The sequence below is a fragment of the Myotis brandtii genome, unplaced genomic scaffold, assembly GCF_000412655.1.
Source record: "Myotis brandtii unplaced genomic scaffold, ASM41265v1 scaffold120, whole genome shotgun sequence".
Taxonomy (NCBI): Eukaryota; Metazoa; Chordata; class Mammalia; order Chiroptera; family Vespertilionidae; genus Myotis; species Myotis brandtii.
Window position 1 is genome coordinate 3,430,175 of NW_005354174.1, and position 27,453 is coordinate 3,457,627.

General features: G+C 47.0%; 2 protein-coding genes across 12 annotated transcripts in view; one reads left to right on the forward strand and one right to left on the reverse strand.

Annotated features, from left to right (window-relative positions):
• Positions 1-8,358, forward strand: part of MAPT (microtubule-associated protein tau) — an 87,623-nt gene extending 79,265 nt beyond the window's left edge. For 8 of the 9 annotated variants that reach the window (XM_014531928.1, XM_014531931.1, XM_014531944.1 and 5 more), the window contains 2 exons: positions 2,548-2,660; positions 4,422-6,484. In XM_014531928.1, the coding sequence (XP_014387414.1) occupies positions 2,548-2,660; positions 4,422-4,637 (329 nt within the window). In that variant the 3' untranslated portion in view covers positions 4,638-6,484. Of the gene's footprint in view, positions 1-2,547; positions 2,661-4,421 lie in introns of all 9 variants that reach the window. The other variant, XM_014531958.1, reaches the window with a different exon arrangement.
• A 1,049-nt stretch (positions 8,359-9,407) lies between these two features.
• The window catches only part of KANSL1 (KAT8 regulatory NSL complex subunit 1), a 164,641-nt gene continuing 146,595 nt past the window's right edge, over positions 9,408-27,453 (reverse strand). For 2 of the 3 annotated variants that reach the window (XM_005858588.2, XM_005858587.2), the window contains 9 exons: positions 24,615-24,786; positions 19,224-19,406; positions 18,609-18,797; positions 18,131-18,279; positions 13,653-13,774; positions 12,746-12,803; positions 12,424-12,536; positions 11,494-11,746; positions 9,408-11,185 (listed from right to left, as the gene is read on the reverse strand). In XM_005858588.2, the coding sequence (XP_005858650.1) occupies positions 10,958-11,185; positions 11,494-11,746; positions 12,424-12,536; positions 12,746-12,803; positions 13,653-13,774; positions 18,131-18,279; positions 18,609-18,797; positions 19,224-19,406; positions 24,615-24,786 (1,467 nt within the window). In that variant the 3' untranslated portion in view covers positions 9,408-10,957. The remainder of the gene's footprint in view (positions 11,186-11,493; positions 11,747-12,423; positions 12,537-12,745; positions 12,804-13,652; positions 13,775-18,130; positions 18,280-18,608; positions 18,798-19,223; positions 19,407-24,614; positions 24,787-27,453) is intronic. The other variant, XM_005858590.2, reaches the window with a different exon arrangement.

Consider the following 27,453-nt stretch of genomic DNA (forward strand, 5'->3'; position numbering starts at 1 on the left):
AGCAGCGATGTGGGCCATGGAGAGTGTTGAGGGTGGAAGGGGCTGTCCTATCTCGTTCCTGAGCAGGGAGGGCAGATGCTGATCCTACACCCGAGCGGCTATGGGGTGAGGCCACAACATTAGTAACAAAGAAAGAGAATTTCCGGAGGATGAGGCCCAGAAATCAGGCTTTTAAAAAGATTCCCAGGTGATTCTAATGTGCAGCCAAGGTTGGGAACCACTGCCCTAGCCCATGGCTCGTAGTGCTCCACGCAGGCTGCACGTGGACCTCGAGAGCTGGGGAGCGGCCTGGTCTGGCCCCCGAAGCTCGGCTTTATGGATGTCCCAGCTTGGTCCCCAGCCAACATGGGGGACACTTCACCAACTGCACAAACTGCAACACGGAACCCTGGGCCATTGCTGTGTCCCCTCTGTGACTTTGAACAGAAAATGATACTGTTGGCGCCTTACCATCACCCTCCCCCTCCCCCACTCCAAAAGAAACCAGTGAGACCCACAGAGCTCGCTGCGATGCTGCGATTGCTGGACACCTGTGATGTCCAGTGTCGAGGCCACTGACCACGTGTGGCTGTTGAGCTTATGAAACGTTGCCAGGGCAGTTGAGGAGCTGAATTTTATTAAAATTTAAAAGTACATTTGAACGATGGAATACTACTCAGCCATAAAAAAGAAGGAAATCTTACCCTTTGCAACAATATGGATGGACCTGGAGAGCATTACGCTAAGTCAGCCGTGGGCAAACTACGGCCCGCGGGCCGGATCCGGCCCGTTTGAAATGAATAAAACTAAAAAAAAAAAAAAAAGACGTACCCTTTTATGTAATGATGTTTACTTTGAGTTTATATTAGTTCACACAAACACTCCATCCATGCTTTTGTTCCGGCCCTCCGGTCCAGTTTAAGAACCCATTGTGGCCCTCGAGTCAAAAAGTTTGCCCACCCCTGCGCTAAGTGAAATAAGCCAGTCAGAGAAAGACAAGTACCATATGATTCCACTTACATGTGAACTCTAATGAACAAAATAATTTAACAAACAAAATAGAAACAGAGGCATAGATACATGGAACAGACTGACAGCTGTTGTCAGAGGAGGGGATTGGGGGGCTGGATGAAAAAATGTGAAGGGGTTAAGTAAAAAAAAAATATATATATATATTTATACACACATATACACATATATAATAAAAGGCTAATATGCAAATTGTCCCTACCGGCAGGAGTTCGACCGACCCAGAGTTAGATGTGTGCTGACCACCAGGGGGTGGCACGAAACATGGCGGGTGTTGGCAATGGGGCAGGCGCTGGGGGGAGGGGAAGCACCCCTCCCCCACCCCCATAGCCCCTGGGGACCCTACCCATGCATGATTTCATGCACTGGGCCTCTAGTATATAGATAACATACTGACACAGACAATAGTATAGTGATAGCCAGAGGGAAAGGGGGATGGAAGTGGGCAAAGTGAGGGGGGGACAAATGTGAACAAAGAGACGTTACTTTGGGCGATGAGCACACGATGAGTGTGCACTTGGAACCTGTATGGTTTTATGAACCAATGTCACCCAATAAATTCAATTAAAAACCCACACATTGAAATGGCCATGTGGCTGGTGGTTACCATGTTGAACACAGTGCTAGATGCCACCTCCCGCCGGGTTCAGAGTGGGGCCAGGCTCTCAGGGCAGAGGTCCCTCTGGAACCCAGCCTGTGGGGGGAGAGGCCTCAGAAGCCTCATGCAGAAGCCCTCATTGTCTCCGGGCTCCCTTGGACATTTTGTGGGAGTCTCTCTCCCAGGGAGAACTACCCTCCACGGGGTCACCCACTGGGAGCAGCTTTCTTGGGCGGCTTTGTCCCACCCAAGCAAGTCATGTCTAGCTGACCCTGGAACAACGTGGGGGGTCGGGTGCCAACCACTGTGCAGTCAAAAACACATGCAGTTAGTGCCTATTCTGCATGTCCCGTGTATGAAATACTGTGTTATTACAATAAACTAGAGAAAAGATAACGTTACAAAGAAAATCATAAGCAACAGACACAATATTTAGTGAAAGAAATCTTCGTGTAAGTGGACCCATGCAGTTCAAACCTGTGTTGTTCAAGGGTCAGCTGTCATTTCTCTCGCCCTCAGCCCGCTGTGGGTGGCATCGAGCATCTGAGGAGGCAGGAGGGCCAGGGCCCTTCTTTATTGGGGGTGCATTTTGCCTGCAGTTTAATGCCAAGGTCGTGCAGGGCTGCAGCGTCCAGGATGTTGACACAGAACGACTTCCCTGTCTGGAAGCCACCCAGTTAGAACTGGGAGCAGCTTCTCCCAGACCCAGCTGCCACTCACCTTTGCATTATCTCAGGAGGAAGAGTTTTCTCAGTCAATATTGATGCATGCCTTGGTGAGAGGGATGAAGCCAACTGCTGTCCAACCCTTTAGAAGGACTGCCTTGTGCCCCAGCCGCTTTCTAAGGGAAGGCGCGTCCTCGCTGCTCCCAGCAGCCGGTGTTCCTGGGAATGACTCTCGAAACGGCGCTAATTGGCGGCGCGGTGTGTGCTGTGTTCCAGGCGGCGGCCAGGTGGAAGTCAAATCCGAGAAGCTGGACTTCAAGGACAGGGTCCAGTCGAAGATCGGGTCTCTGGATAATATCACCCACGTCCCTGGGGGAGGGAATAAAAAGGTAAAGGGGGCAGGGCCGGGGGAGGCTGTTGGCCCCGGCTTCCAGGGGAGGGAGCTGGAGGCCCTGCGGGGACTGGCGCCATGTGGTCCTCAGCAGCCCCCAGGACAGCGGGCTCGCCTTAGCTGCCCGCTGCAGTCACCTGGGGGTGCGATGGGCCTGGAGCCGGGGCCCCACCCTGGAGATGCCGACTGGTCTCAGGTGTGGTCTGGACACCTGGAGGTTTTAAAACTGATGGTCCGTGGTGAGAGCCGAAAGGTTGGCGACCTCTGCTTTAGTGCAAATGTGAGAGCCGCTGTCCTAGGCCCCGTGGCTGCCAAGCAGCCACAAAAGGCAGCAGCCATCCCCAAGCCAGCCCAGGCACCAAAGACAAGTCCTGGGGACAGAACCTCACTTTCTAGATGGGTCACCAGGCAGTTAGAGCAAAACAGCGACAGTGAAACCCCGAGTTCAGCCAAGCCGCTGCCAGGGCGTGCCCCCGGGGAGGCCGGCAGTTTCTAGTCGCTGGGTCTTGCCTGAGTTCCCTTCAGTTTGGGGGATTTGGGGTCATTACTAGGACCCTGTCATTTCTTCTCAAGAACAAAGCTTTTAAAAAACATGAATGTTCTTATCAAAACTTATGTGAAAAAGGCCCTTCCACTACAGAAATATGGAAGAGTCCTTTGGTCAAAGCGCTGGCCCCAAATGGAACAAAATCAGCACATATATGGCTTCAGTGGGAGTCTAGTCTCTCTACAGCCACACGCAAGCCCATGCGGTAGGGACCCTTCACCTGGGCCCACGGGAGAAACTGTGTGTGTTTCTATGGTTTCATCAGACACTCGGAGAGGTCTTAGGACTCCCGAGAGGTTGAGAATCACTGCGTCCATCACTTCAGGGCTCATCAGGAATCACTGTACCACTTGCCTCTCTGGCTAACGCTTCCTGAGTTTCCCAGGTACCACTGGCGCTCTGCCCTCCGGGGTGGCAGACTGTTTCTCTACTTTTATAAAAGGGCTTTGTCACACCCATCAGTGCTGCCCACAGTTGCCGCCACCTCCAGACTCATCAGTCACTGGCAAAGGGGAGGGGTGTGCGTGGCCCCTGGCAGGGCAGCTGTGGCTCTGGGGGCGTCCCTTAGTCTTCTCCGGCGAACTTCAGCACTTGCATTGCAACTGGGCGGCATGTCGGGATAGAATGCGCATGCGCACGCCGTAGGACCTGCTAGCAACTCCACTTGTAGGACACGCTTACAGGGTGTGAAATGCTGTGTGTTCAAGGTCATCCAAGGTTATTCACACACAGCATTCTTTGTCACAGCAAAAGCCTGGAACAGCTGAAACAGCCACCCCCAGGGGGGCAGATGCCCGTGGGTACATCCGTCCTGGTGGAATGCCAGGCAGCCACCAGCAAGCCCGTGGGAACTACCGCTGATAGCAGAAGGTTTAAGTCTACAAACCAAAGTACAGAGCCAAGTACAGTGCATATTGTTACCTACGTATTAAAATAGACGGGCACATGCATTTTTTACGTGTTCACACATACGCCCGTGCGGGATATGTCTGTAAGGGTCCACAAGACACTTCGGGCGGCCGCTGCCTCTGGAGAGGGGCACAGGGTCGCCGGGAGGCAGGAGGGAAGAACTGCACAAGTGTTTGCTATTGGAAATGATGAACCCACAGCGCCACCCCTTCGTTGGCGCCCTCGCACCCGGGCCAGATTGGCAGGGCCGGTGCCCCTTTCTCCGGCTCTTCCTCTCAGCCTCCCTCCCCTCCTGTCTCGCAGATTGAAACCCACAAGCTGACCTTCCGTGAGAACGCCAAAGCCAAGACGGACCACGGGGCGGAGATCGTGTACAAGTCGCCCGTGGTGTCCGGGGACACGTCTCCGCGGCACCTCAGCAACGTGTCCTCCACGGGCAGCATCGACATGGTAGACTCGCCCCAGCTCGCCACGCTAGCTGACGAAGTGTCCGCCTCCCTGGCCAAGCAGGGTTTGTGATCAGGCCCCCGGGGCGGTCAATAATCGTGGAGAGAAGAGAGTGAGAGAGTGTGGAAAAAAAAAAGAGTAATGACCTGGCCCCTCGCCCTCTGCCCCCCAGCTGCTCCTCACAGATCGGGTAATCGGTTAATCACTTAACCTGCTTTTGTCGCTCGGCTCTGGCTCGGGACTTCAAAATCAGTGATGGGAATAAGAGCCAAGTCCATCTTTCCAAATTGATGGGTGGGCTAAGAATAATAAAATGTTTTTAAAAACACGTTAAAGATGGCCACACCCAACATTTCCTTGGGCAATTCCGTTTGATTCTTTTTTCCCCCCTCTGAGTAGAAGAGGAAGGAAGTCAGGCTCTGAAAGGTGCTGCTGGGGTTTTCAGGGGCCTGGGGGTGCCCTCTGGCCCCATCCTGGGGATGTCACAGAGGCTGTGGCAGCAACAAAGGATTTGCAACTTGGTATGTTGGTGTGAGCTGGACAGGTAGGGGTGGGGGGAGACACAGGAGAGGCTGAGGCAGGGGTGGGCAGGGGAGCGGGAGAGAGGGAGGGGGGAGGTAAGAGTACGAGGGAGAGGAGACCTGCTCCCTATGGAAGGGCAGCAGGGAGCACAAGCAGCCTCCACTGGGGCCTCCTGCGGCTGGTGGCCAGGGTCTGTGCAGGTGGGTGTGCCTCCCTCAAGGGCAGGGCAGGGCAGGGCAGGGCAGGGCAGGCAGGTTGTGGAAAAGGGCTCCAGTCCTTCCCACCTGCCTGGCAGGAGAAGGCTGGCTGGCGGGAGGGTGGCTGGCAGCCGGTGGGTGACTTCCTTAGAGAAGACTGGCCCCCGGCCTCTGTCCCCCCTGCAGGGGCGGGGCGGGGCGGTCCTGACCTGAAGGGCTTCCCTCCACCCCAGGGACACTCTGTTCAATTGCGTTCTGATGGTTGGTAGTGCAGCCACGATTTTGGCCACCTCACTGATCTGGGACTTTAGGGCTAACCAGTTCTCTTGTAAGGACCTGTGCCTCTTGTGGGACACCCGCCTGTTCCCAAGCCTGGGCCGCTGGCATCTCTGGAGTGTGCGAGGGGGGGCGGGGCGCAGAAGGGGGTCCTGAGCCTCCTGTTCCTCCCACCCGACTGCAGCCAGCTGCCTGGCCCCACCACACCCTGTGTCTGCTGGGTGAAGCCCAGTCACTGCCTGTGCCCCTCATTATGTCACACTGTCCCGAGTCCCCAGCCTCACCACCCTTCTCAGTAGTTCACATTGTTTGGATGTGGGAGGCACCTAGTCTTAACTAAGGGGTGAAATCAAGGGAAGGCAAAGTCCGGGCACAAGGTGGGACCTCGGTTTCTAGGTCTAAGTTACACTCATCCAACTGGCCTGTCCCTCATGATGAACCCGATGACCTTACCTCCCATCCAGACATGGGGCTTGGCAAGGCCAGGATGGGGCTCAGCAGTGACCCTGGATGTGGACTTGGAGAGCCTTTCCCTCCCAGAAGGCCTGCCCCTTCCTGTGCTGAGCTGCAGCAGGTTGGATGTCCTGGTTGTCAGAGATGGCACCAGGACAGGCAGGCCCCCCGGGAGGGACCACGTTCCCTGTCCCTCACCTCCACCCCAGCCTCTGACTGCCCGCCTCGCAGAGAGCCCCACGCTGCTCAGCCTCAAGTGCATAGAGTCAGCCCGCCACACCCCACAAGGGGACACGCCCACTTGGAAATGGTTCTCCCCGTCCCAGCTGGAAGCAATGCTGTCTGTCCACTGGAGCAGCTGAACATATACATAGATGTCGCCTTTCCCTCCCCGTCTGCACCTGTCGCGTTGTCGTCAGATTTGTCTGTTTATGCTTGGATTCACCTGAGTGACTATGATAGTGAGAAGAAGAAAAAAAAAAGGACGCATGTATCTTGAAATGCTTGTAAAGAGGTTTCTAACCCACCTGGTGGGGGTCCTGGATCGCTCTCCCCTGCGCTGGGACCCCAGGCCAGTGTGGCTCTCCCCTGCTTGGCCTCCCGAGAGGTTTCCTTCAGCATCTGGGACCAGCAGAGCGCAGATTCTGACAGCCAGCGGAGGACCCTCGGCTGGAAGAAGGCCTGACGCACAGGACGAGGACCAAGGAAGCTGGTGCCCCTCCCCACCCCGGGCTTCCCTTTGCCGGGCAGAGCTGTGTCTTGGGCTGGCTTGGCTTGCAGCGTGAAAATGCCCTCTCTGGCCACAGCCTGGAGAAGCCCCACAGCAGCCCTGCATCACCAGGAAGATGAAGCCAGCGCCAGCTGGGGAAAGGTCCCAGGGCCTTGCTGCCACAGCTGCCCGGCAGAGGAAGGATGATGCGCCAGGAGACACCGTTCCCGAAGCCTGGCCAGAGCCCCGAGGACCTTGCAGGAGTCCGTCTGCTGCCTCGGGGAAAGGGAAGCAGCCTCTGTGGAAATGGCTGCTTAAAGAAATTCAGCCTCGGGACCGGTTCTGCCACTTCCGGTTTAGATAGTTGAAGGCAACTGGGCTGGAGGCTTCATTTGCAGTCAGAGCTTTCGGCTGTCCTGCGAGTCCCAGCTGCTCTTGGGGTTCTGAGAAAGAAAAAGGAAATGTGGTTTAAAGGACCGGTAGCTGTTAGAGGTGGCCCCTCATCACTGCCACTAATGCGCTGCATCTCCTCTTCCTGTAGTTCCTGTGCCCTGTTCTCTGACACCTGACTCCGAGGGCCCTGGAATCTCCCTGGGAGGGTGGGCTGCTTGGGGTCTGCCTCAAAATTATGGTTTAGGTCAGTGTTGGGGAGGAGAGACAAAGGGGTGCTGGCTTGTGACCTTAAATGAGGACAATCCCCCAGGGCTGAGTTCTCCCCATTCCCTCTCTCCAGTCAATGTCCCTTGGGTGGGCTGGGTATGCTCTATGCCTGGTTCCTTCAAGCTCTCCATTCTATCAATAGTTCCATTTAAATTGACTTCAATGGTGAGACTGTATCCTGTTTGCGATTGCTTGTTGTGCTATAGGGGTTGGGGGGAGGAACCTGTAAGATAGTTACCATGGGCAAGGGGAAGTCTTGGAGTACAGCAGTTAAACCTCCTTGTAACCCTTTTCTTCACCATTTCAACCGCATTTGCTAGAGGTCCTGGGGGTGCCGCCTTTTCACCGACTGGATTCCCAAGTGCAGTAGCTGCCAGCTGCTTCCCATGTCCTTCCCAGCCAGGTGCAGGCGGTGAGGCTTGTGGAGGAATCTGGAGATGTGGTTGCTCTGGTCTCTTGCTGGGCCCCAAGCCCACAATCGTGCCTCCCAGACCCTGGCAAACTTTGCTGTAAGCCGTGGGCACCTGTGTCACTTTTCCCACTGACTCTGGACATGCAGCCTGTATCTAGCAGCTGCCAAGATCTTTTCCTTCACCCTCTTTTATCTTTGTCCCCCAAGAGGCAGGGATGAGGGTAAAGATGGAGGTCACTGTGTCCCATCTATAGATCCGTGGCTTCATGAGACTTCTAGTTGCTCTTCAGTTTTGAAAAGGGTTGTCCTGGGCACTGACCCAGGCTCACCTCCTAATGGACTTAGCCCATGAATTTGCAGTGTCTGGCAGGGCAATTTCTGACACTTGCAAGTCCCATGATTTCTTCAGTAATTTTAAGGGTGGGGGGTGGGGTGGGGGGAAACAATCTTAGCTTAGCTTCCTGTCTGTGAATGTCCATATGGTGTATTGTGTGTTTTAACAAATGATATACACGGACTGTTGCTGTAAAAGTGAATTTGGAAATAAAGTTATTACTGATTAAATGAGGTCTATGTGCATAAATTCAAAAGACAAAGAAATGCTATGGGATGTATGATTTTCAAGTCTTTTTTCAGCTTTGGAGAACTTAGCTCCGAACAGGGAAAGACAATGTTGTTAAAACCGGGCCATGAGGGTTTACCAACTCCCTCTAGGGCCCAGAAGGTGGAAGAAGAGTTCTCAGCCTTTTTTCATTTTCAGGCCGACTGTCTCACTCTGGTGCTCACAAAGGTCCTGGTCAATACCCTTGGGGCTGACCCATTCTAGTGATTTCAACCCTGAAAAGACTGGGGTTGGTATATGAGATATTTCCTTCCCTGGAAATGAGCCTCGAGGCCTGGGGCTGAAGCAGAACACCAGCCAATCAGCTGAAAGAATGGCTTAGCTCTCTTGCAGGCTTACAGAGCTGCCTTCCTCCTCTTGGGAGCAGTACTGGGGAACAGGTCTGCTAAATCAAAACAGGGATATCAGCCAACCCCTAGCAATATCACAAAGGGAAACAATAACAAAACAAACCATCATCTTATTGTTCCTCAGTAATCAGTTCAAGGTCTTAACATGGAGCCCTTAGATTTTCCAAGTTTCAAAATATGACTTTGCTCAGCTTTTCCTTAGCCACTGCAGACAGAAGCTGAAGTAGAGATCGCAACTGTAACTACAGGAGTAGCAACAGGGCGGCCACAGACAAACGTGACCTCGCCAACTGCTGCTTCCACGACCAGGATAGGCAGCTCATTGGCTGTTTCAACTTGACTGCCACGAAAAGGAAAAAAACAATAAAGAACAGGCCCACCCACTTACTCATCTTTATAGAAAGAAAATCAAGCACCTAGCCTCCTCAGATACTCTAATCTCAGGCAGCAGGTAAGCAGCTCAGGCTCCATACAAAGTATATGTTCTCACTGGCCCCTACCCGCTTTCTGGTGATAAGATGACCCTGCGAGGGGCCCACACGACAGAATAGAGACATCCCAAAGTCCACAGCAAGTCAGGACACCAGAGAACTGTGCAGCAATACCATGTCCAAGTGTCAAAAAAGGCCCAGCACACAACATTCTGTAACTTTTTTTTATTATTTTTTTCATTTTTTCCTTCCTTTTTTTTTAAGCACTAGTCTGTGCTTTGCGAACAGAATCAAGACATTAACAAAGATCAGCTTCTCTGAAGAAAAGCATTTCTATAGAACAAAGACAGCTACATGTTTCGCTGCCAATACACAGCTCAAAGCAGAAAAAGAAAATATTTACAAAATACAAGGTTTTTTTTTCCATTTTTGTTTTTGTTTTTTTTTTGTTTTTTTACAATGCTAAAAGGGTTATTCAGACCTTTCAACCTTATAAATAGAAGAAGCACTTTATGCATAGGGATATGGTGCATTATTGTTTTTTTAAAGAAACAATGACAAACCCTTTAACTTGCAAACAGAATCAAAAAGAATCACTAATGTTGAAAATTGTGAAAAAACCCCAACCATTAAGCAGTTTGCTTACTATTTTTATATGATTACAAAATGGCAAAAAAAAAAAGTCCTTATTGCCCCTTTTGGTAATGTGATCATACATGAGACAGGCACAAGGTTAACAACCAGGGAGTGATCACGGGGTAGCGATGGGAACCACAGCTGGGACGAGACAATGTTCCACAGGAAAGGGAAACTTAAAAGAGGAAGGGCCGAACTGACACTGACAGGGAACTGGAGGGGGAAGGAAACGACTGAATGAATCAGCCGGAGAAAACAGAATTACATAGAAGAAATGGCTGCTCACTTCCCAGACCCCTAGTTTGCAGAGGTGGGAATAGAGGTTAAGTAGTCCTAACTCTAGCTTCATGGAACAGGAGAGGGTAAAAAAGTCCGAGTGGAAGAACTGGTGTGCGTAGGTATGTATATGGCATGGGGAGCAGACAAGAGGGCACGAAGGGGCAGGATGGGGACCTGAGCAGCCACAGCCAGGTTAACTGCAGTTAAGGAGTCAATACAGAGATGACCAAATGCAGAGGAAACCCCACATCAGTCTCCGAGATCTGGGTGACAGGGGAAGCCATTCTAGCTGGCAGTTACAGCTGAGGCTCTGGCGCGGGTGCTCCAGCACAGATGGCCAAGGGAGACCCAGCCAGGAGGGCCGGAGCTGAGCCAAGCCACAGGTGGGAGGGGAGCGGAGGAGTGGGGAGGGGTAAGAACCCAGAGCAAGCTGCTCTCCCACCCTAACCTAAGGTGGCAATACTGAGCTGGAGCTTTCCATTCCCTCTGCCCACTTGGCTGTCCCACCCTGCCCACAGGTGCGAGGGAGAGGTGGTCATCAAACGCCGCTAAGTCCAGTGATTCAACAGTGCAGAGGATGTGCCAGGACCAGGCCGGCAGGGTCTTATCCTGAACTTCTGTTTGCCAGCTGGAGGAAGTGCTCAGGTGTGTGACAACAAAACATGGAAACCAAAACCAAAACAAAAATCAAAATGAGAAAAAAAAATACCAAAGTAGAATCTAAATTCCTTAAATTCACTAAAAACTGTGAAAATTTCCGGCATATGATGTTTGAATATCAAACGCAGAGATTTCTGAAGCTTTAATGCCAATAGTTAGTGAGTCTTTAGATTCTCGTCTCCCGCTCATCTGTGAGTTGGACGCTGAGCTGTGACTGCTGCTGCTAGATGCCGACTCTTGAGGGGGACAACGGGAGGTGAGGTGGGTGCCACCTCTGTCTCTCGACCAGTCTTGCTGCCTGAGGTGCGCCGAGTGCAGCGAGCTGCCCGTTCCTGCGCATCCAGTTGGTCCTCACACTCTGCTTGGGGACTGTACGCCAGGGGGAAGGTTCGCCGCTCCCAGGGCTGGACAGACTGTGGGCAGACAAGTTGCCTTGGTGAGCACCCAGTACCAGCTGCCTCCTGCCCCAACACGTGTGGACTAGAGTCCCTGACCAGTCTCTCTCGAGTTCCTGGGTGGTTTGGGAAGACCCCTCACAGAGTGGGCGCCCTTTTAACCATGGCCAGTTCCATTGTGCCTTCAGAAGGTCAATTTCAAGTGCAGCCCCTCCTCCCCTTCACAATGGGAGGGAGTCATGACATGAAGATCCATCTTCAGCAGTGCTGCCCCTTCCCCATCTCACGCCCCACCTGCCAACCCATGCAAAGGCAGCATCCCTTACCTGCTCGTCTAGCCCCAGCTCTGGCGTGGAACAACGGGTGTCGTCACTGGCTAGGTGTCGTAGAGTGTCCCGTGCCACAGGGGTGAGGGGGGCCGAGTGCAGTTCCGGGCTGATGGGGCTCCTGGGGGACTGACCGTGGGAGAACTCCGACAAAGAGTGGCTACTACTGACATCAGGAGAGGGGGGTTGGGGGGTGGAGGGGTTGGCACTGCCCAGCTGGGGGGTTGTCCGGCCGTCTGATGACCTGTAAGACCTGTACACCAAGAAGTGCAAATGTGAGTGCCTGAGTAAAGGGAATTTCTAGTATATTATTGGGGGGTGGGGGAGGAGGGTTCTGGAGAGGCATGAAAGCAAGTGTCTCACCAGAGGAGCCAAGGTAGACTAACACCAACAGTTCTTTCCCAGGAATCACAAATCCCCTCATGTCCTCCCACCACCGAGTACAAAGGTGGCTACACAATATGACATCTGGAACTGTCATCCCAAAAGAAAGCCAGGGCTGAACAATGCCAGCGCTAATCCCTGCCCAATGCCTAGAACTCACAGGGGAAGGGAAATTAGTTCAGACTCGGAAAATTATAGTCAAAGGAAAGAGCAAAATCGAATCTAAATCTTTCTAGCTGAGAATCCCGAGGGCTTCTGCAACTGTGAACAATAACTGGAGATAAGGTGGGGCAGTTCTTTCGAGCACGACCACACAACCATGCTCCACTGTCCAAAGGAAAGACAGTGTGTGGTGAGGCCTCCAAATGTCAGTCAGCCTGCTTTTCAGGAGACCAGAGTCTGACTGCTTATACTCTCACTGGTTGCAACAAACACCAAGGAACTTCTGTATTCTCGGCTACTGCCAATGGCTGAATATGAAGAGCAAAAGCAATTGAGATGCAGTGGCAATTCCATGGACACGGCCCAAATTCCCTGTCGCATCACCTGCTGCCCCGCCGCTGGGGTGGCACGCTTGTGGTCCACAGCCACCTAGCCCTCTCCATCTCCTCACATTTGGCATGCAGGGCGGCGAAGGCTGCATCAGACAAGTCCTCGATCTGCAATAGAGCAGCTTCAATGATTAACAATTTCTTCCAGAAAGCTGAGTTTAAGAATGGGTAGGTCAATTCTAGAGCCAGCCCCACCCCACACTAGACTCTTCCCCGTCAAAACAGGAATGTGAGCTTGCAGCATTTGACACCACAGGTCTGGATGTGTACACCCACGCGTGTGTATCTTCTTTAAGAGAGAATGACCATGCCATTACCTCTTCGTTCTCTTCGTCAGGATTCCCCTTCAGAGACCGAAAATCGACCTCCCGCCAGCTGCAAAACCAAGAAGGGACAATCATGAGATGGCAATTTTCCAGAGCAGGATAAACATGTCCATGCAAGAATGAGAGCCATGTACCTATGAGTGACACTGCTTTCTGCTGGCAGGCTCTGCCCTCTTATAGTGCGTGTCCTCCTTTGCCCTGGAGGCCTCTAAAAGAGGCCCCACACTCAATATCCACAAGGGCCAAAAACCCAATGCAGGCTCGGAGACTGACAAAAACAAAGGAACCTATTTGAAGGGACCACCACTATTTAGCACCAGCAGATTGCTACCACATGGGATCGCATATACACGGTCACCCAATCTTCTGATATATCAACAAAAGCTAGAAACAGAGATTCATATGTGAAGTCCTGCTTTGATGCTGACGACAAATTCAGTATTTTAAAACACATTGTTGTGTCAAACAGAATAACGTCTATCACCACTTTGTGGCCTGTGGTCTAATTAGACCAGCGGTTCTCAACCTGTGGGTCGAGACCCCTTTGGCGGTCGAACGACCCTTTCACAGGGGTCGCCTAAGACCATCCTGCATATCAGATATTTACATTATGATTCATAACAGTAGCAACATTACAGTTATGAAGTAGCAACGAAAATAATGTTATGGTTGGGTCACAACATGAGGAACTGTATTTAAAGGGCCAGAAGGTTGAGAACCACTGGATTAGACTTAAATAATGGAATGAGAGAGAACTAATAAGAAATAATTTCACTTCTGTTACACACAACTTCCTCGTAAAGAGAAGACAAAACTCAAAGCTAGGACCCAGAGCTCAGTGACGAGAGACAAAGTAAAAAGGAATAAGGAGAGAAACCGATTTATTTAGGTCCTCTACCTGGGAGTAAGGATTTCCTTGTATTGCAGTTTCTCTACACGGGTTGTTGCAGCAACAGACATTGGGATGACAATGTTGTTAATGTCAAATGAGCTCTCTCCCCTTCTCCTCCTTATTGGCTGCTGTAAGACAAAGGTAAGTTTGAAAGAGAGGCACAATTCTACAAACATCAAAGCATACACCAGAGACTTAAAACAGGATCACCAATAAACAGGCACCTGGGTCCCACGGGTGAGGCTGGGCAGCAGCTGCTTGCTTCTAGGAGATGGTCTCCCATAACAAAGCCCTCAGGAGAAATATTAGGTGGGTCCTGGTAAGTACCTCCTGTGCACAGGTCTCACTGTCCACCCGCCCCCTTCATGGGCTCATGTGAAGAGACTTCTGTGAATTTCACAGGGTGGGTATTCTGGGGCCTTGAGTCAGTTGTGGTTCCTATTCCTCCATAAACACCTTTATTACCCTTCCCCCTTATTTCAAAATAATTTTTAATACACATTTTAAATTGATTTTTTTTTAGACAAAGAGGAAGAGAGATAGAGACAGCAATCAGCTGTTCCTTCATGCCCTCTACTGGGGGTCGAGTCTGCAACCAGGCATGGGCCCTGACTGGAAATTGCACCTGCAACCCTCCTGGTGCATGGGAAGGACACCTACCACCAACTGAGCCACTCCGGCCAGGCACCTCTTTCCACTTTAAATCCTTTCTGCTCCCCCTTTTTATCCCCACCCATGACTCAGACTCACAGTAGCTCCTAAAAGCAATGCTTAAACCTAGTGGTGACTCTTCGGGTTATAAAAATGATTTCCCTTATCCTGAAAGATGCCCCCAAAATAGGTCCAGCTCAATAGATCATCTAACCTTGGATGTCACGAAATCACCTCCTTCTTATAGATCTGAACTCTTCAGCTAAATCTGAACCCACCATCTGCTCAGCCACTATGTGATTTCCCTCTTTGTGGCTATTATTCTTGGGGGAAGAGCTGAGAGCTTTCTAGATGAGCGGAGAGAAACTGAAGAAGAGGACTGGGTTCTATAGCTCACTCCTGGAAAGGGAAGTTGAGAAGATCAAACTCTTGGGAAAGACTAATGAGGATCCAATGAGAAGGTGGGCACCTACAACAGCTGGGAGATCAAAGAAGGAATAAAGCCAAAGGGCTTGGTTTCGTAGATGGAGGAAAAAGTCCACTAGCTGTTTGTGTCCAGATAGCAAACACCCTACACCCTGCCACAGAGACTGGCAATTGACCTGTGAGAGGCCAGAGGGAAACAGTGGGTGACAAACGTGCTGCCGTGGCGACAATACAGCTGGAAACACCTAAGAGACTGCATTCAAACCCAAACCACCATGTGTGCTTGGCCCAGAAGAGGTTAGTGAAAGAAGATGAGGAAGAGGTTGTTCCCTACAACCAACCACTCTACTCTGTTCCTGGAGGGCGACATATAATTGACTCACCCCATCATTTCAGGACATTCTCAGAGAACGTTGAAAGGCAGTGCGCTTCCTGGGCAAGGATTTTAGCTGCGTTACCTATGACTTAAGGTTATCACAATGTCTTTCTCACCTGAAGTTCCCTCTCTATCAAGTGAAAATAGATCAGTGATTTTCAACCTTTTCTATCTCATGGCACATGTAAACTAATTAGTAAAATTTTGTGGCACACCCAAGAATATATTTTTTCCTGATATAAGAACAACAAAAAAAGGTATAATTTTGATTCAGTCACACCAGATGGATATGGTTGTGTTGGCTGTTGTCATTTTCTTATTTGACAATCTAAGGGAAAAGAGGTCAGTGCCCTGGAGTACATAGTCAGGTATTGCATGTTTTAAAAATTCTTTCAGCATATTGGTTGAAAAATCACTGGAATAGACTGTCATTGACTGCCACACCTTTGTTGAAACTGTATGTCCTACTACAAGAAGAGTTCCTTAAGGAAGCCCCAACAGATAGCTTTCCATATATCTTAATCAAGAATGAATGCGAGCCCTAACCGGTTTGGCTCAGTGAATAGAGCGTCGGCCTGTGGACTGAAAGGTCCTAGGTTCGATTCCGGTCAAGGGCATGTACCTTGGTTGCGGGCACATCCCCAGTGGGAGGTGTGTAGGAGGCAGCTGATCGATGTTTCTCATCGATGCTTCTAACTCTCTATCACTCTCCCTTCCCCTCTGTAAAAAAAATCAATAAAATATATTAAAAAAAAAGAATGAATGCGAGCTCGGCTGGTACGGCTCAGGTGGTTGAGTGTCATCCCATACAACAGGAGGTCACTGGTTCAATTCCCAGTCAGGCACATGCCCAGGTTTCGGGCTTGATCCCTAGTAGGGGGCGTACATGAGGCAGTCAACCGATGTTTCTCTCTCTATAAAATAAATTTTTTTAAAAAGTGAAACTGCTGCCAGAAACAGGTATATATTTTCCCTAAAATGACTCGCCCCCATTCCATCAGATACTAATTTGGTCGAACATAACTGCTCTTCTCCTGTTTAGAATCAGAGGTGGAGAGCAGGTGATGGGAATGGATAGTGGTTCCCACACCTGGTTGCACATCAGAAGCAAGATGAAGAGGGAGAGCTTAAAAAAAAAAAATTTCTCAGACTCCCCTTTCTGACTATGAAATCAGAATCTTCAGGGATATTTTTTAAAGTAATTGAGTTGATTCCGATGCATCCACAATCTTTTGTGAAGCACTAGCATACACACCTCTTCCTGCTCTCTGTCCCCCTAAATGTCTCCCCATGTCCTTTAGTTTCTCTACCTTATTTTAAGTATCTGGGCTTTCACTTTATTAAATAAATCCAGCTTCTTAGAGAAAAAATAAAATAAAAAGGCAGCAAGAGCCTTAATGATTAACACAGAGTTATGTACAAAATTTATACTCAATAAATATTAAGTAAAAATGTCAAATGATCCAGGCCCAAGTTAACAGTGTCCAGACACAGGAGGGTTGGCAGGTGAGAAATACTGAATCTCAGAGTTCAGATTTTCTATCAGAATTCAACTCTCTCTGAAATCCTTTGGTCTTTTGGTTATCTACCTTTTGCTGATGGGTAGCTAAGTTTGTGATAGATACTATATACACCTATTTAGACAAAATTTGTGGAATGTAGGAGGTGAAGAAGAGGAAGGAACATGGAGACTATTAAGAGCAAAGACAGAACAATGTGAATTCCTACCTGATCACAGTTACCTAGTGAGCACATTTTGTGGGCTTAGAAGTTTCTTGATGTCAGTTCTGAAGGGGTTTCAAAGCACCTGCATAAGGTGCTTCTGCCATGGGGTGCCCCAGTGGTCAACACTGTGTATGTAATGTAAGAGAGCCAGCTCTGCAGCCAGGCGGCCTGGGTTTGAATCACAATTATAACCATCACAAATTGCCTTGCTTATGCAATTTATTTAACTTTGGAAAGCCTTAGTTTCCCTGTTTACAAAATGGGAATCCCTAACACCAACTACATGTCAAAGGGTATTATAGAACTGACTGAAAGAACACGTGGAAAACACTTAGCACTGACACATTACAGCGGCAATGTTTTATTATTAGTATTACCATTATTATTATAATTATTACATAAAGGACCCTTTAGTACAGAAAGCCACTACAGGTAGATGTATTCAAGGAGGCACACCTTGAGGAACTAAATATTATAACGAAATTCTAATGTGTGTCTGAAATGGCTATGAGACCAGCTTTCTGGATAGAATGCAGTACTTATGAGGTCACTGTGAGTGTACCAGTAAGCACTGCCAGGGTGGCCTGCTGGATCTGTAATTCTGCTCTGTACCTCGGAAAAGCATGGGCCTTCTCCCTTCCGTTCCAGGCACCCTAACATCAGTTTTTATTCTCGGTACAGTAGCTCCACTCACCAGCAGAGTTAAAAGCTGGGAAATCAAATGTCTTCAATACCTATAGGTATCGCTCCTTTATCACTTCTCTTGGCTTACTTCTTAGACTAAGAAGGTTAGAGCCATGGTACTGTTGAGTGCTATGTGAAACTTAGTCCCACAAATCTTGAATAGTCATTGACCGCTTTAAGGGTTTTTCTCTGCATCAAGCTTTCTATGGATGGCTCAACACAGATCCATCTCTATTATGAAAAACAACTCAATTTGATTTTCTGTTGAAAATCAAATACCACCACTCTGATTTTAAAAAGACACATAACACCCTAGCTGGTTTGGCTCAGTGGATAGAGCATTGGCCTGCTGACTGAAGGGTCCCAGGTTCGATTCCAGTCCAAAGCACATGCCTGGGTTGTGGGCTCAATCCCCAGTATGGGGCCATGCAGGAGGCAGCCAATCAATGATTCTCTCTCATCACTGATGTTTCTACCCCTCTCTCCCTTCCTCTCTGAAATGAGTTGAGTCCTCATAACTGCCCTGGGCTTCATAATTCACTTTCTAAACTGTCCCAAAGAGACATTTGAATGAGCTGAAACTACAGAGGGGCTGTGCGGCCAATTTCATGCAGGTACTTACAGATGTGCTGGCTGTAACCTGTGGGCTGGAGCTGGTGGATGCAGAGGTGTCTGATGAGGTGGAGAGCTGTCGCACCAAAGGACTGTGCGGTGAATGGTGGGAGGCTGCCAAGTAGCTCGAACTGCTCAAGTCTGTGTGATGCTTCAACACTGCAGAATCAACAGAAAAGAAGAATATGTGGCTACCTCTAACCAGCTCTACTTGAAAATCCTAGCAAAGGCTAGGAATTCCGGCAATACACAGTAAAGGCAAAATGCTTTCTAAGCCTGGAGGATAAAAAGGTGAAGCAAACTGGTAAGGGGCTGGGCAGAGGTTGCTGCAGCAGTAAGAAGTGGCCTGCATTTAGAAGCAGTAAGGTCCCTCTACTCTGCCTTCCTAGAGTGAAGGACAAAGCTGGGGGCAATTAAGAGAAGCGCAGGCTGCCCCAGAAAGCCCCGAGCAGGTGCAATGCAGGTAGAGGTGCCGGGCCTGGCCCTACCTTCACTTCTCTCAGATGAATGGTCTCGCAATCTCATTTTGCTGTGGTTTGGGTCATGCACGAGTGGTGGTGGGTTGGGCAAGCGCTCTGCTTTTGGCGCTGTCACTCGCTCCACCACAGGCACAGACCCCACATCGTCTAAGTGCTGCCTGTGGGTCCTGTCAGGCCGGGTTTGGTGATGGGACAGCTCTGAAGAGGGGAACAGAAAAAGAGCTGTGAAATATTTTCTCTTAATCTTATTTAAATTCCGAGCTCTTGAGTTCTCTCTAGGCCAATATAGACACCTGGGGCAGCAGGACAGTCCTCTGGGGCTGATGCTTCTAGCAAATAGCAAAATGGCTAGGGAGCCCAAAGGGTCCTCAACCAGAGAAATGTGACACCAGGCTACAGAAGAGAGCCTGTTCACAGATAGACCCAATGCTGTGCCACTGATGGCTGTTCACTGAGCATTCTGGGTCCATCTGAAAAAAATCCAAGACAAGTAGAAGTAGACTGTAAGCTGACTTTGTATAGTCAATTCCCAAACCCAACATACTGCTATAGCAAACCAGTAACGTGAGACTATAAAAGGAACAGAAAAATAACTAGAGGACTCCCTGGTCCTCTAAAACTTACTGGCTGTTGTTAAGAAGGAGTTGACCAACTTGTGCCTGTCTTTACGAGTTGGATCTGGCAGACTGCCTGGCATGGGTGTTCTGTGCTTAAGTGAAAATTTTTTGGGAGGTTTGATTTTGTCAAAAGGTTTATTCTGCCACTGTGATTTCAGCATGCTCTGGAAGTGCAGGCTTGTGGGAACATCTGCAAGAAACACAAAACACCTAAAGGTTAGTCCAAACACCTGGCCTACGGGCTCCTATCTCATGAAGTGAGGTGAGTTCACCAGTAACTCTGACTCTCGCAGTAGGCAAGATCTACATCACACCATTCTTTTGTTGTTTTTAATCTTCACCCCACAATATTTTTTCCATTGTATCTAGAGAGTGGAAAAGAGGGGGAGAGTGGGGACACATGGATGTGTAAGAGTCACATTGACTGGTTGCTTCCTGCATGTGCCCTAGGGCAAGGGATTGAACCCAAAACCCTTGGGTGCACAGGACAACGCCCCAACCAATTGAGCCACACCAGCCAGGGAAACATCACACCACGGACCACCGGTTGGCTACTGCTGATATAGAATATCTCTTTATCTGAACCTTACGAAGGTCATTCTCCTATTCACAAGCAAGTCACTTTGGCCTTTTTTATTCTTCAAGTTCAAAACCAAAATACACCCCAAACACCTTTTGTTAAATCGATGGAGTTTTCTGTTCATATTCTGATGTTTAACTTTATAGGTTTGAAAGACTGATAAACATCCTGTTTCTATTCTTCTAGAGCAGTGATGGCGAACCTTTTGAGCTCAGCATGCCAGCATTTTGAAAAACCCTAACTTAACTCTGGTGCCGTGTCACATATAGAAATTTTTTGATATTTGCAACCATAGTAAAACAAAGACTTATATTTTTGATATTTATTTTATATATTTAAATGCCATTTAACAAAGAAAAATCAACCAAAAAAATGAGTTCGCGTGTCACCTCTGACACGCGTGTCATAGGTTCGCCATCACTGTTCTATACCTTCATAGGCAATGGCATTAAAGTGCTATTATTAGAGAATAAAGATTGCAGATACTTGATCAGGTCAGTAACAAGAAAACAGAAATGATTACAAACATCTTAAGTTACTATTTCTGCAAACAAAATGAAAAGACCTTGACTACAGGCTCACCAGGGTCAATTCACTTGACGGTTTTGCTCATACTCTTCCACCATTTTCTCAAAACACACTTTCTTGGGGTGTTTTGCAATGCTCACTCCCTCCTCCTGCTGGCAAGTTGTGGTAGCCACCTATACAGCTAGTTGTCTTGGCAAGCTCTCTCAAAACACAGATCTTCATGGCCAGCAGGTGGTGCTCTTATTAAACCCAAACCTAACTAACATGGTTTTCCCCAAGGTTATATATCCTCTACATTTCAAGCTAAAGATTAACCAAGATTAAGTAAGGTGGTAAGGAAACAAGCCCCTCTTTCTGGAATACTAAAAAGTGATTACACCCTAATGCCTCCACATTCCTGCCTGGTTTACAGTTCCTCAAATTCTATCATCTCTAGCTACACTTAATGGGAGTGAATGAGGTCAAGAAGGGAGACAGAAATCTAGTATTACGAGCCTCCGTTGGTTCCTAGCCTCACAAACTACACAACTGGTTCTACTTAAAAATGAAGAGGTTGCAAAAAGGTGACCCTGATGCACGTCTGACCTACACAGCATTATTCTAGCTGCTAGTCTTCACTGTTATTCATTATTCTACACAATGATACACAGGGAATCTCAATACTTTAGGGGGAACTATTCACATAGGATGGTGCCCTGTGGACTTGTGGCCCTGCAAATCTTCTAGTTTACAAATAGATTGCATTCTGAATGTGGGAGTTGTTAGGACAAAGCAAAATTACCTGAATAAGAACAATATTAATATGGTATCTAGGACCCCAGGTCAACTCACAGAAAGTCTAATTTATCCATAGGCAAAAATGTCCATCCATCCAACTTGGTATAGTAAAAGATATATAAATATTCTCCTTTATATGAATTATCTTCCTATAAGGAGAATTTAATGACCATTTCTTGTTCAAACCCCAGTGTCATGGTTAGGAGCTCTGTGTGTATATAAGACAAGAGAGAAAAAGGGAGAAACAATAGAGGCAGGCAGGAAAATGATCTTTCCTTCTTTTCTTCCTCATTGCTACCTCGAGTTGCTTGGAATGGGATGGAGTGGGGAAGTATAAGGGCAGTGGTTAGATCTACAGATATGATGCAGCCAGAAGGACAGTTAATAGGGAACTATTAGCTATTCGATTCCAGTCAAGGGCACATGGAGGAGACAACTCAAAACTGTACATGGTAATACTGTTGCCAAAGGAATGCTCACCATGTTTATCAGTTGATATTCAATGAGTATGGAAGAGGCCTTATGGGAATCAGAATATAACTACCAGTATAGGCTTCAGACTTCTTTTTCAAATATGAGACTACACAATTCAACATGGTAAACCTGAGAGAGTAACTAATCCGAGAAATGTTCCTAAGTCTTCCTGGTGGCTTCATCTGCACCCAGAGTGTGGAACTGAGTAGAAACCTGACTTCTCTTAATAACCTGGCTGGGGAGGAACACAGAATAGAGAAAAATGAAGGTCAGGCATCAGATGACCTGAGTCTGAATTCTTCAGCCATCTAAAGTCTTTAGCCATTTAGCCTGAGATAAAACTACTACCTCTCCAAACCTGTTTCTTAACCTGGAAAGCTGAAAGCAACACCTTACAAGATTACTGTGAGAAGCAATTAAGGCAGGTTGTGGGAAAAGTGCTTTTTAAACCACAAAATGCTATACAAATAGCAGGTGTATGAGCAATAACCCAATGGCAAGAGAAGGTAGAAGTCAATGACCCTGGAATTTGAAGCAGAGGAAAATGCTTTAGTGTCTTCGATTCATTCTGTTTTAAGCTAATTTACAGCTCTACCGTTCCTGACCTAAACTCCTGCCTAGCTTACTATTCATATGCTCCAAGTTTTCTAAGCATTTCTACTCTTGCTAAAAGTAAATGGCAGCAAGAATATTATCCCATGTCCTTTCTTTAGTCAAAGAGAGTTTTGATAACAAGTCAGGGAGTAGTTACAGAATTTAGGTGGTTAAGAAAGAATTCAGCCCTAGCCGGTTCGGCTCAGTGAATAGAGCATCGGCCCACGGACTGAAGGGCCACGGGTTCGATTCTAGTCAAGGGCACATACCTCGATTGCAGGCTCGATCCCCAGCCCCGGTCGGTCAGGGCAGGTGCAGGAGGTAACCAATTGATGTGTCTCACATAAATGTGTCTAACATCAATGTTTCTCTCTCTCTCTCCCCCTTCCACTCTCTTTAAAAATCAATGGAAAAAAATGTCCTCGGATGAGGATTAACAAAATAAACAAAAGAATTGCATCATTTAAAGAACAGATATCAGTAATGATTTTTTAAAAAATGCTTTTACTGATTTTAGAGAAGAAGGGAGAGGCAGGGAGAGATGGAGAGAGAAAGAGAGAGACATCAATCAGTTGCCTCTCATATGCACCCTGACCAGGGATTGACCCCTCAACCTTTTGGTGCACGGGATGACACTCACCAACTGAGCCACACTGGCCAGGGCCTATTAATGATTGTGGTTTTTTAAAAAAATATATGTATTTTTATTGATTTAAGAGAAGAAAGGAGAGGGAGAGAGAGAGAGAGATAGAAACATCTATGATGAGAGAGAATCATTGAATGGCCGCCTCCCACACGCCCTCTACTGGGGACCAAGCCCGCAACCCCGGCAATGTGCCCTTGACTGGAATGGAACCTGGGACCCTTTACTCCGCAGGCCAAGAACTATCCACTGAGCCAAGCTAGCTAGGGCAATGACTGTTTTTATAAATAAAGTTTTATTATAACACAGCCACACCATTTGTTTATATATTGTCTATGGCTGCTTTTGTACTACTATGGCAGAGTTGTGAAGCTGCACAGACTAAACATAGTACGGCTCAAAAAATCCAAATTACTGAGCATCTGTCCCTTTAAGAAAAAGTTTACATACCACTCATGCTAAAACATTTTTTTTCTCCTACAAACAAGTAAACCTTACATCCCACATAATTCTCATTCCTCAGAGTCCTATTTCAGTTATCTTTTAACATATTCCTATCTCAATTACCCTCCTCGAAAAAAAGTTGCACAGAATATCTGTGAGGTGTTATAAAGGACAGAATAGGAAGAAAAACATGGTCCCTTAGCCTCAGGAAGCTTACAATTTAAGTAATGGAAAGTAAATTTAAAAACAGCCATAACATAACAGATAAAATACCAGTGATTTGAAAGGAAATGCTTATTATATCTTTAGGTTGGAGCCAGATCCTGAGATTATCTGAAAATAAATGAAATAATCCAGATTATGAAAGCACTGGATTCTTGCAGGTGATATCTAGAGCAGTGGTTTTAACATTTTTGCTCATGGACTTGTACCATATGAAATGCAATTAAAAAAAAAATAAAACATAAACTCAGAAATATTTTAATCGACACCTTGACATGGAAATGTATTTAGCTTAATTAGCTGAAGGAAAAATCTTTCTTTTAAACCTTAGTCAATCAGACTTTTAGATAGAATGAAGTCTAACTTTAGTCTCTTAATATTTACTCTAAGATGACAAACACAGAATCTACACAAAATAAGGTAACTCCATCTTCATTAATTTTTTTACTCCAATTCTTTTTTACTTGATTCCCACAGGATTCTCCTTCAGGAGCCATGAATTCTTGGAAATGGTCCCTTTGGTGTCCCTACTGCCTAAAGTTTTTATACTCTGGGGCAAGACCCACATTGAAACTTAATATGAAAAAACAAAACAGAAAAGAGACTCAATATGGGTAAGAGGAATAATTTTCTTTTGTGAAATGGGAGAAGAGCAATTATGACAAGGAAAACTGGCAAACACAGAAGCTTATCAGGTAGGTTAGTCTTAGAAAAATAGTACATGCTAACAATGAAGATCTATGCTCACGTACACCTTGGAAAGCTGTCATGTAACCACTCCCAGTAATACATACACACCCAATATGAAGACATTCTCTCAGAATAGTGCTGCCCACCCTATTTTACATAATGGGCACACAGGTAATACATTTTTAAAGATATACAGGGATATAACAGACCACTTTGCTTGTGGCTGGAGGCAACTGTCCTTAGCCCTGCCTAGTGCTGGGAGAAATCTTTCTCTTATAGCAAATCTGATGGATCTATTGCGTCCTATCTGTAAAATTCTGAGAAGACTGTTGACAGATAGCAATACAATCATAATATCTGAGTTGTACCAAGATCTTGGCTGACTTCCTTTCACTTTCAACCCTTTGAGTCTCATTTATTAGACTATATTCTGTGGCCTTTCTTACCATCTGGAAATGCCAGAACTGGGTGAACACAAGAGTCCAACTGGGAAAGGCGTTCCAACAGAGGGGCTTCGTAGTGGATTTCCGGAGGCATGGTGTTGGCATTGCTTGAGCCACACAGTGCACAGAAGGGATTCACATCACAGCCAGAGCGCATTGGGCTGTTGCGATAAACCTGCGAAGAGTCAGGCAAAAGTGACAATTGAGTGTCTGATAAAAACCCAGCTCCCCACTCGTTACACCAAAGATTTAAAAGGCTTTTTCTAGATACCTATATGACACCGATAACAAAAGTTTGATTAGTTTGTTAACACTTCCATTTCTCCAACACATGAACCTTCAAAGTAATTAAGTAAACTTGCTTCTTTGTCATGAAATCCAGGTTTTTGAAGCCCTAAATGCTTACCTAGGCATCAAACTTGTTATACTTCAAAGCTATTGAAACTGCTTTCTAAGAACACTTTACAAAACCTACATGTTTCTACCACTTTCATGGTTCTCAACCATCTGCTAAAGTGAATAGTGGACTCCCGATTCCCTGGTGGGACATGACTTGCTCTCTCCAGCAACTTCATCCACCTCAGAACCTTAATAACCAACAACAGCTGACATCTCTTCCTAAAAAGACTTTCAGGTGGTTTCAAATAAGGTGACAAGTTTTCCTGGACTACATGGAACTCATTAGCTACACTTTAGAACAGTGGTTCTCAACCTTGGCTGCACATTAGAATCACCTGGGAATCTTTTTAAAATCCTGATTTCTGGGCCTCATCCTCCGGAAAGTCTGTTTCTTTGTTACTAATGTTGTGGCCCCACCCCATAACAAAGAAACAGAATTTCCGGAGGATGAGGCCCAGAAATCAGGATTTTAAAAAGACTCCCAGGTGCTTCTAATGTGCAGCCAAGGTTGAGAACCACTGTTCTAAGCTGTTACTTACTGAAAATGAAGAAAAAACTTGCCTGTGGAATGGCACTATGAGAAGGGATGCTAGGAACAAGGGTAGTATCATAATAAAGACAGAAGAGTAGCTTCAAAAATCTACCAAAAATTCTGTAACAACTGCAAGAGCTAAATTTAGTTTTAGCACTGATATCACTTTAAAGCTGTTTATGTTTATGATCACGTATAGGAGAAAGATACATACATATATGCTCTTTATCAACATTCCTCAAATGCCTACTTTTTGCAACCACATAGATGGATGGCATGCAAAGAAGGTCCTGTGAAGGTTAGTTGTATGACCTTTGTTAAGTTATCTATATAAAAGCCTAATGTGCAAATTGTCACCACAGGAGTTCGACCAGGAGTTTGATCGCTCACTATAACGTGTGCTGACCAACAGAGGGTGGCGTGGAACGAAGGTAGGCCCCAGCCGGCAGCCAGGGAAGGGAGGCCCCATCCAGCAGCCAGACGGCCCAGATCGGCCCCGATCACCAGCCAGGCCTCGAGACCCTACCCGTTTGGGCCTCTAGTCTGTTAATAAAGGTCCAGCAATGTCAATTTCATGGATTGTGAGAAAGGGCTGTCCTTGTGCACTGCAGATAAGTAGCAGCATTCCTGGCCTCTGCCCCTGGTGCAAGTAGCACTCTCCTTCTTCCCCCTTTGTGACAATCAAAAATGAATACAGACACTGCCAAATGTTTCCTGGGAAAGCAAAATTATTGAGAACCACAAAGCTCAAATTATGGTCAGGCCGCCTAGAAAAATTCAAAGTGTGGGTTCCTATTAAATATTAATAGTGAAAAATAAGAAAGCTCTCAAGACTACTGCAGCCAAGGCAAAAGGACTCAAGAGCAAGCCTGGAGAAGCTTCTACTAATCAAAGATGACAATCTGAACATCAAAAAAATTTCGATGCCTTGAAATAAGCCAAGTAAGTTTAAACCAATGACTTCATAATCTATACACATCCCCCTCCTCCATCAAAGATTTCACTGATTGCTCTTAGAAGATAGTAGGAAACCAACTTGTTATTTTGAAAACTAGTGGACAAAAGGAAACAAACACGAATCATGCCCTTTTCTGTATAAATTATGACTTTGCTTAAACCAACATTGCAAAAGTTATTTTGTTTGTATAGATATAGCCTAGCTAACAAACGAAACAGAAATTAAACAAGTAGAATACCCCTAATTCTTCAACTCCTAATATAATAATAGGTGTAGGCAATGACCACTAGAGGCTGAGAAGAGAGACAAGACATTATGTGTCTTCTGATGCAAATTCTCAAGATGCCTTTTTTTTCCTTGACAAAGCTCAAGATGAAATTTGTTCAAGCCTCTATATTCAACTAACAGTTTTCAGGAAATGCAGCAGAGGAACACCACTGACTTTCAATGAAGTAAAAATTATGTAATTAATGAATGGAAATATGAATATGTGATAAAATGTGGTAAAATGTTACTGCAGGTAAATATACTGTAAAGTCATTCAACTTTACCATGTTTAAATAATCCTATCTTATAATAGAGAAACATGGTAATTAGCCGTACCTCCGCTACCCTTCCCATTGGCTAATCAGCGAGATATGCAAATTAACTGCCAACCAAGATGGCGGCCAGCAGCCAGGCAGCTTGAAGTGAACAGAAGGCTTGCTTGCATCAGTGACGGAGGAAGCCAATGTTCCCTGCCTGCCTTGCTGGCCTCTGAGCTTGCACTCTAAGAAACAATGTTACAAATATAGAAGCTAAACAAAACCCCAGAAACCTGCTTTCAGTCAGCCGGGATCTCAGAACTGGAGTTGAAACAGTGTTTCGATTATAGAACCCAAACAAACCAGATACCTGCTTTCAGCAGCCGAGGTCTCAGAGCTGCAGCCGAGCCTCAGAGAGAAAGCCGGCTC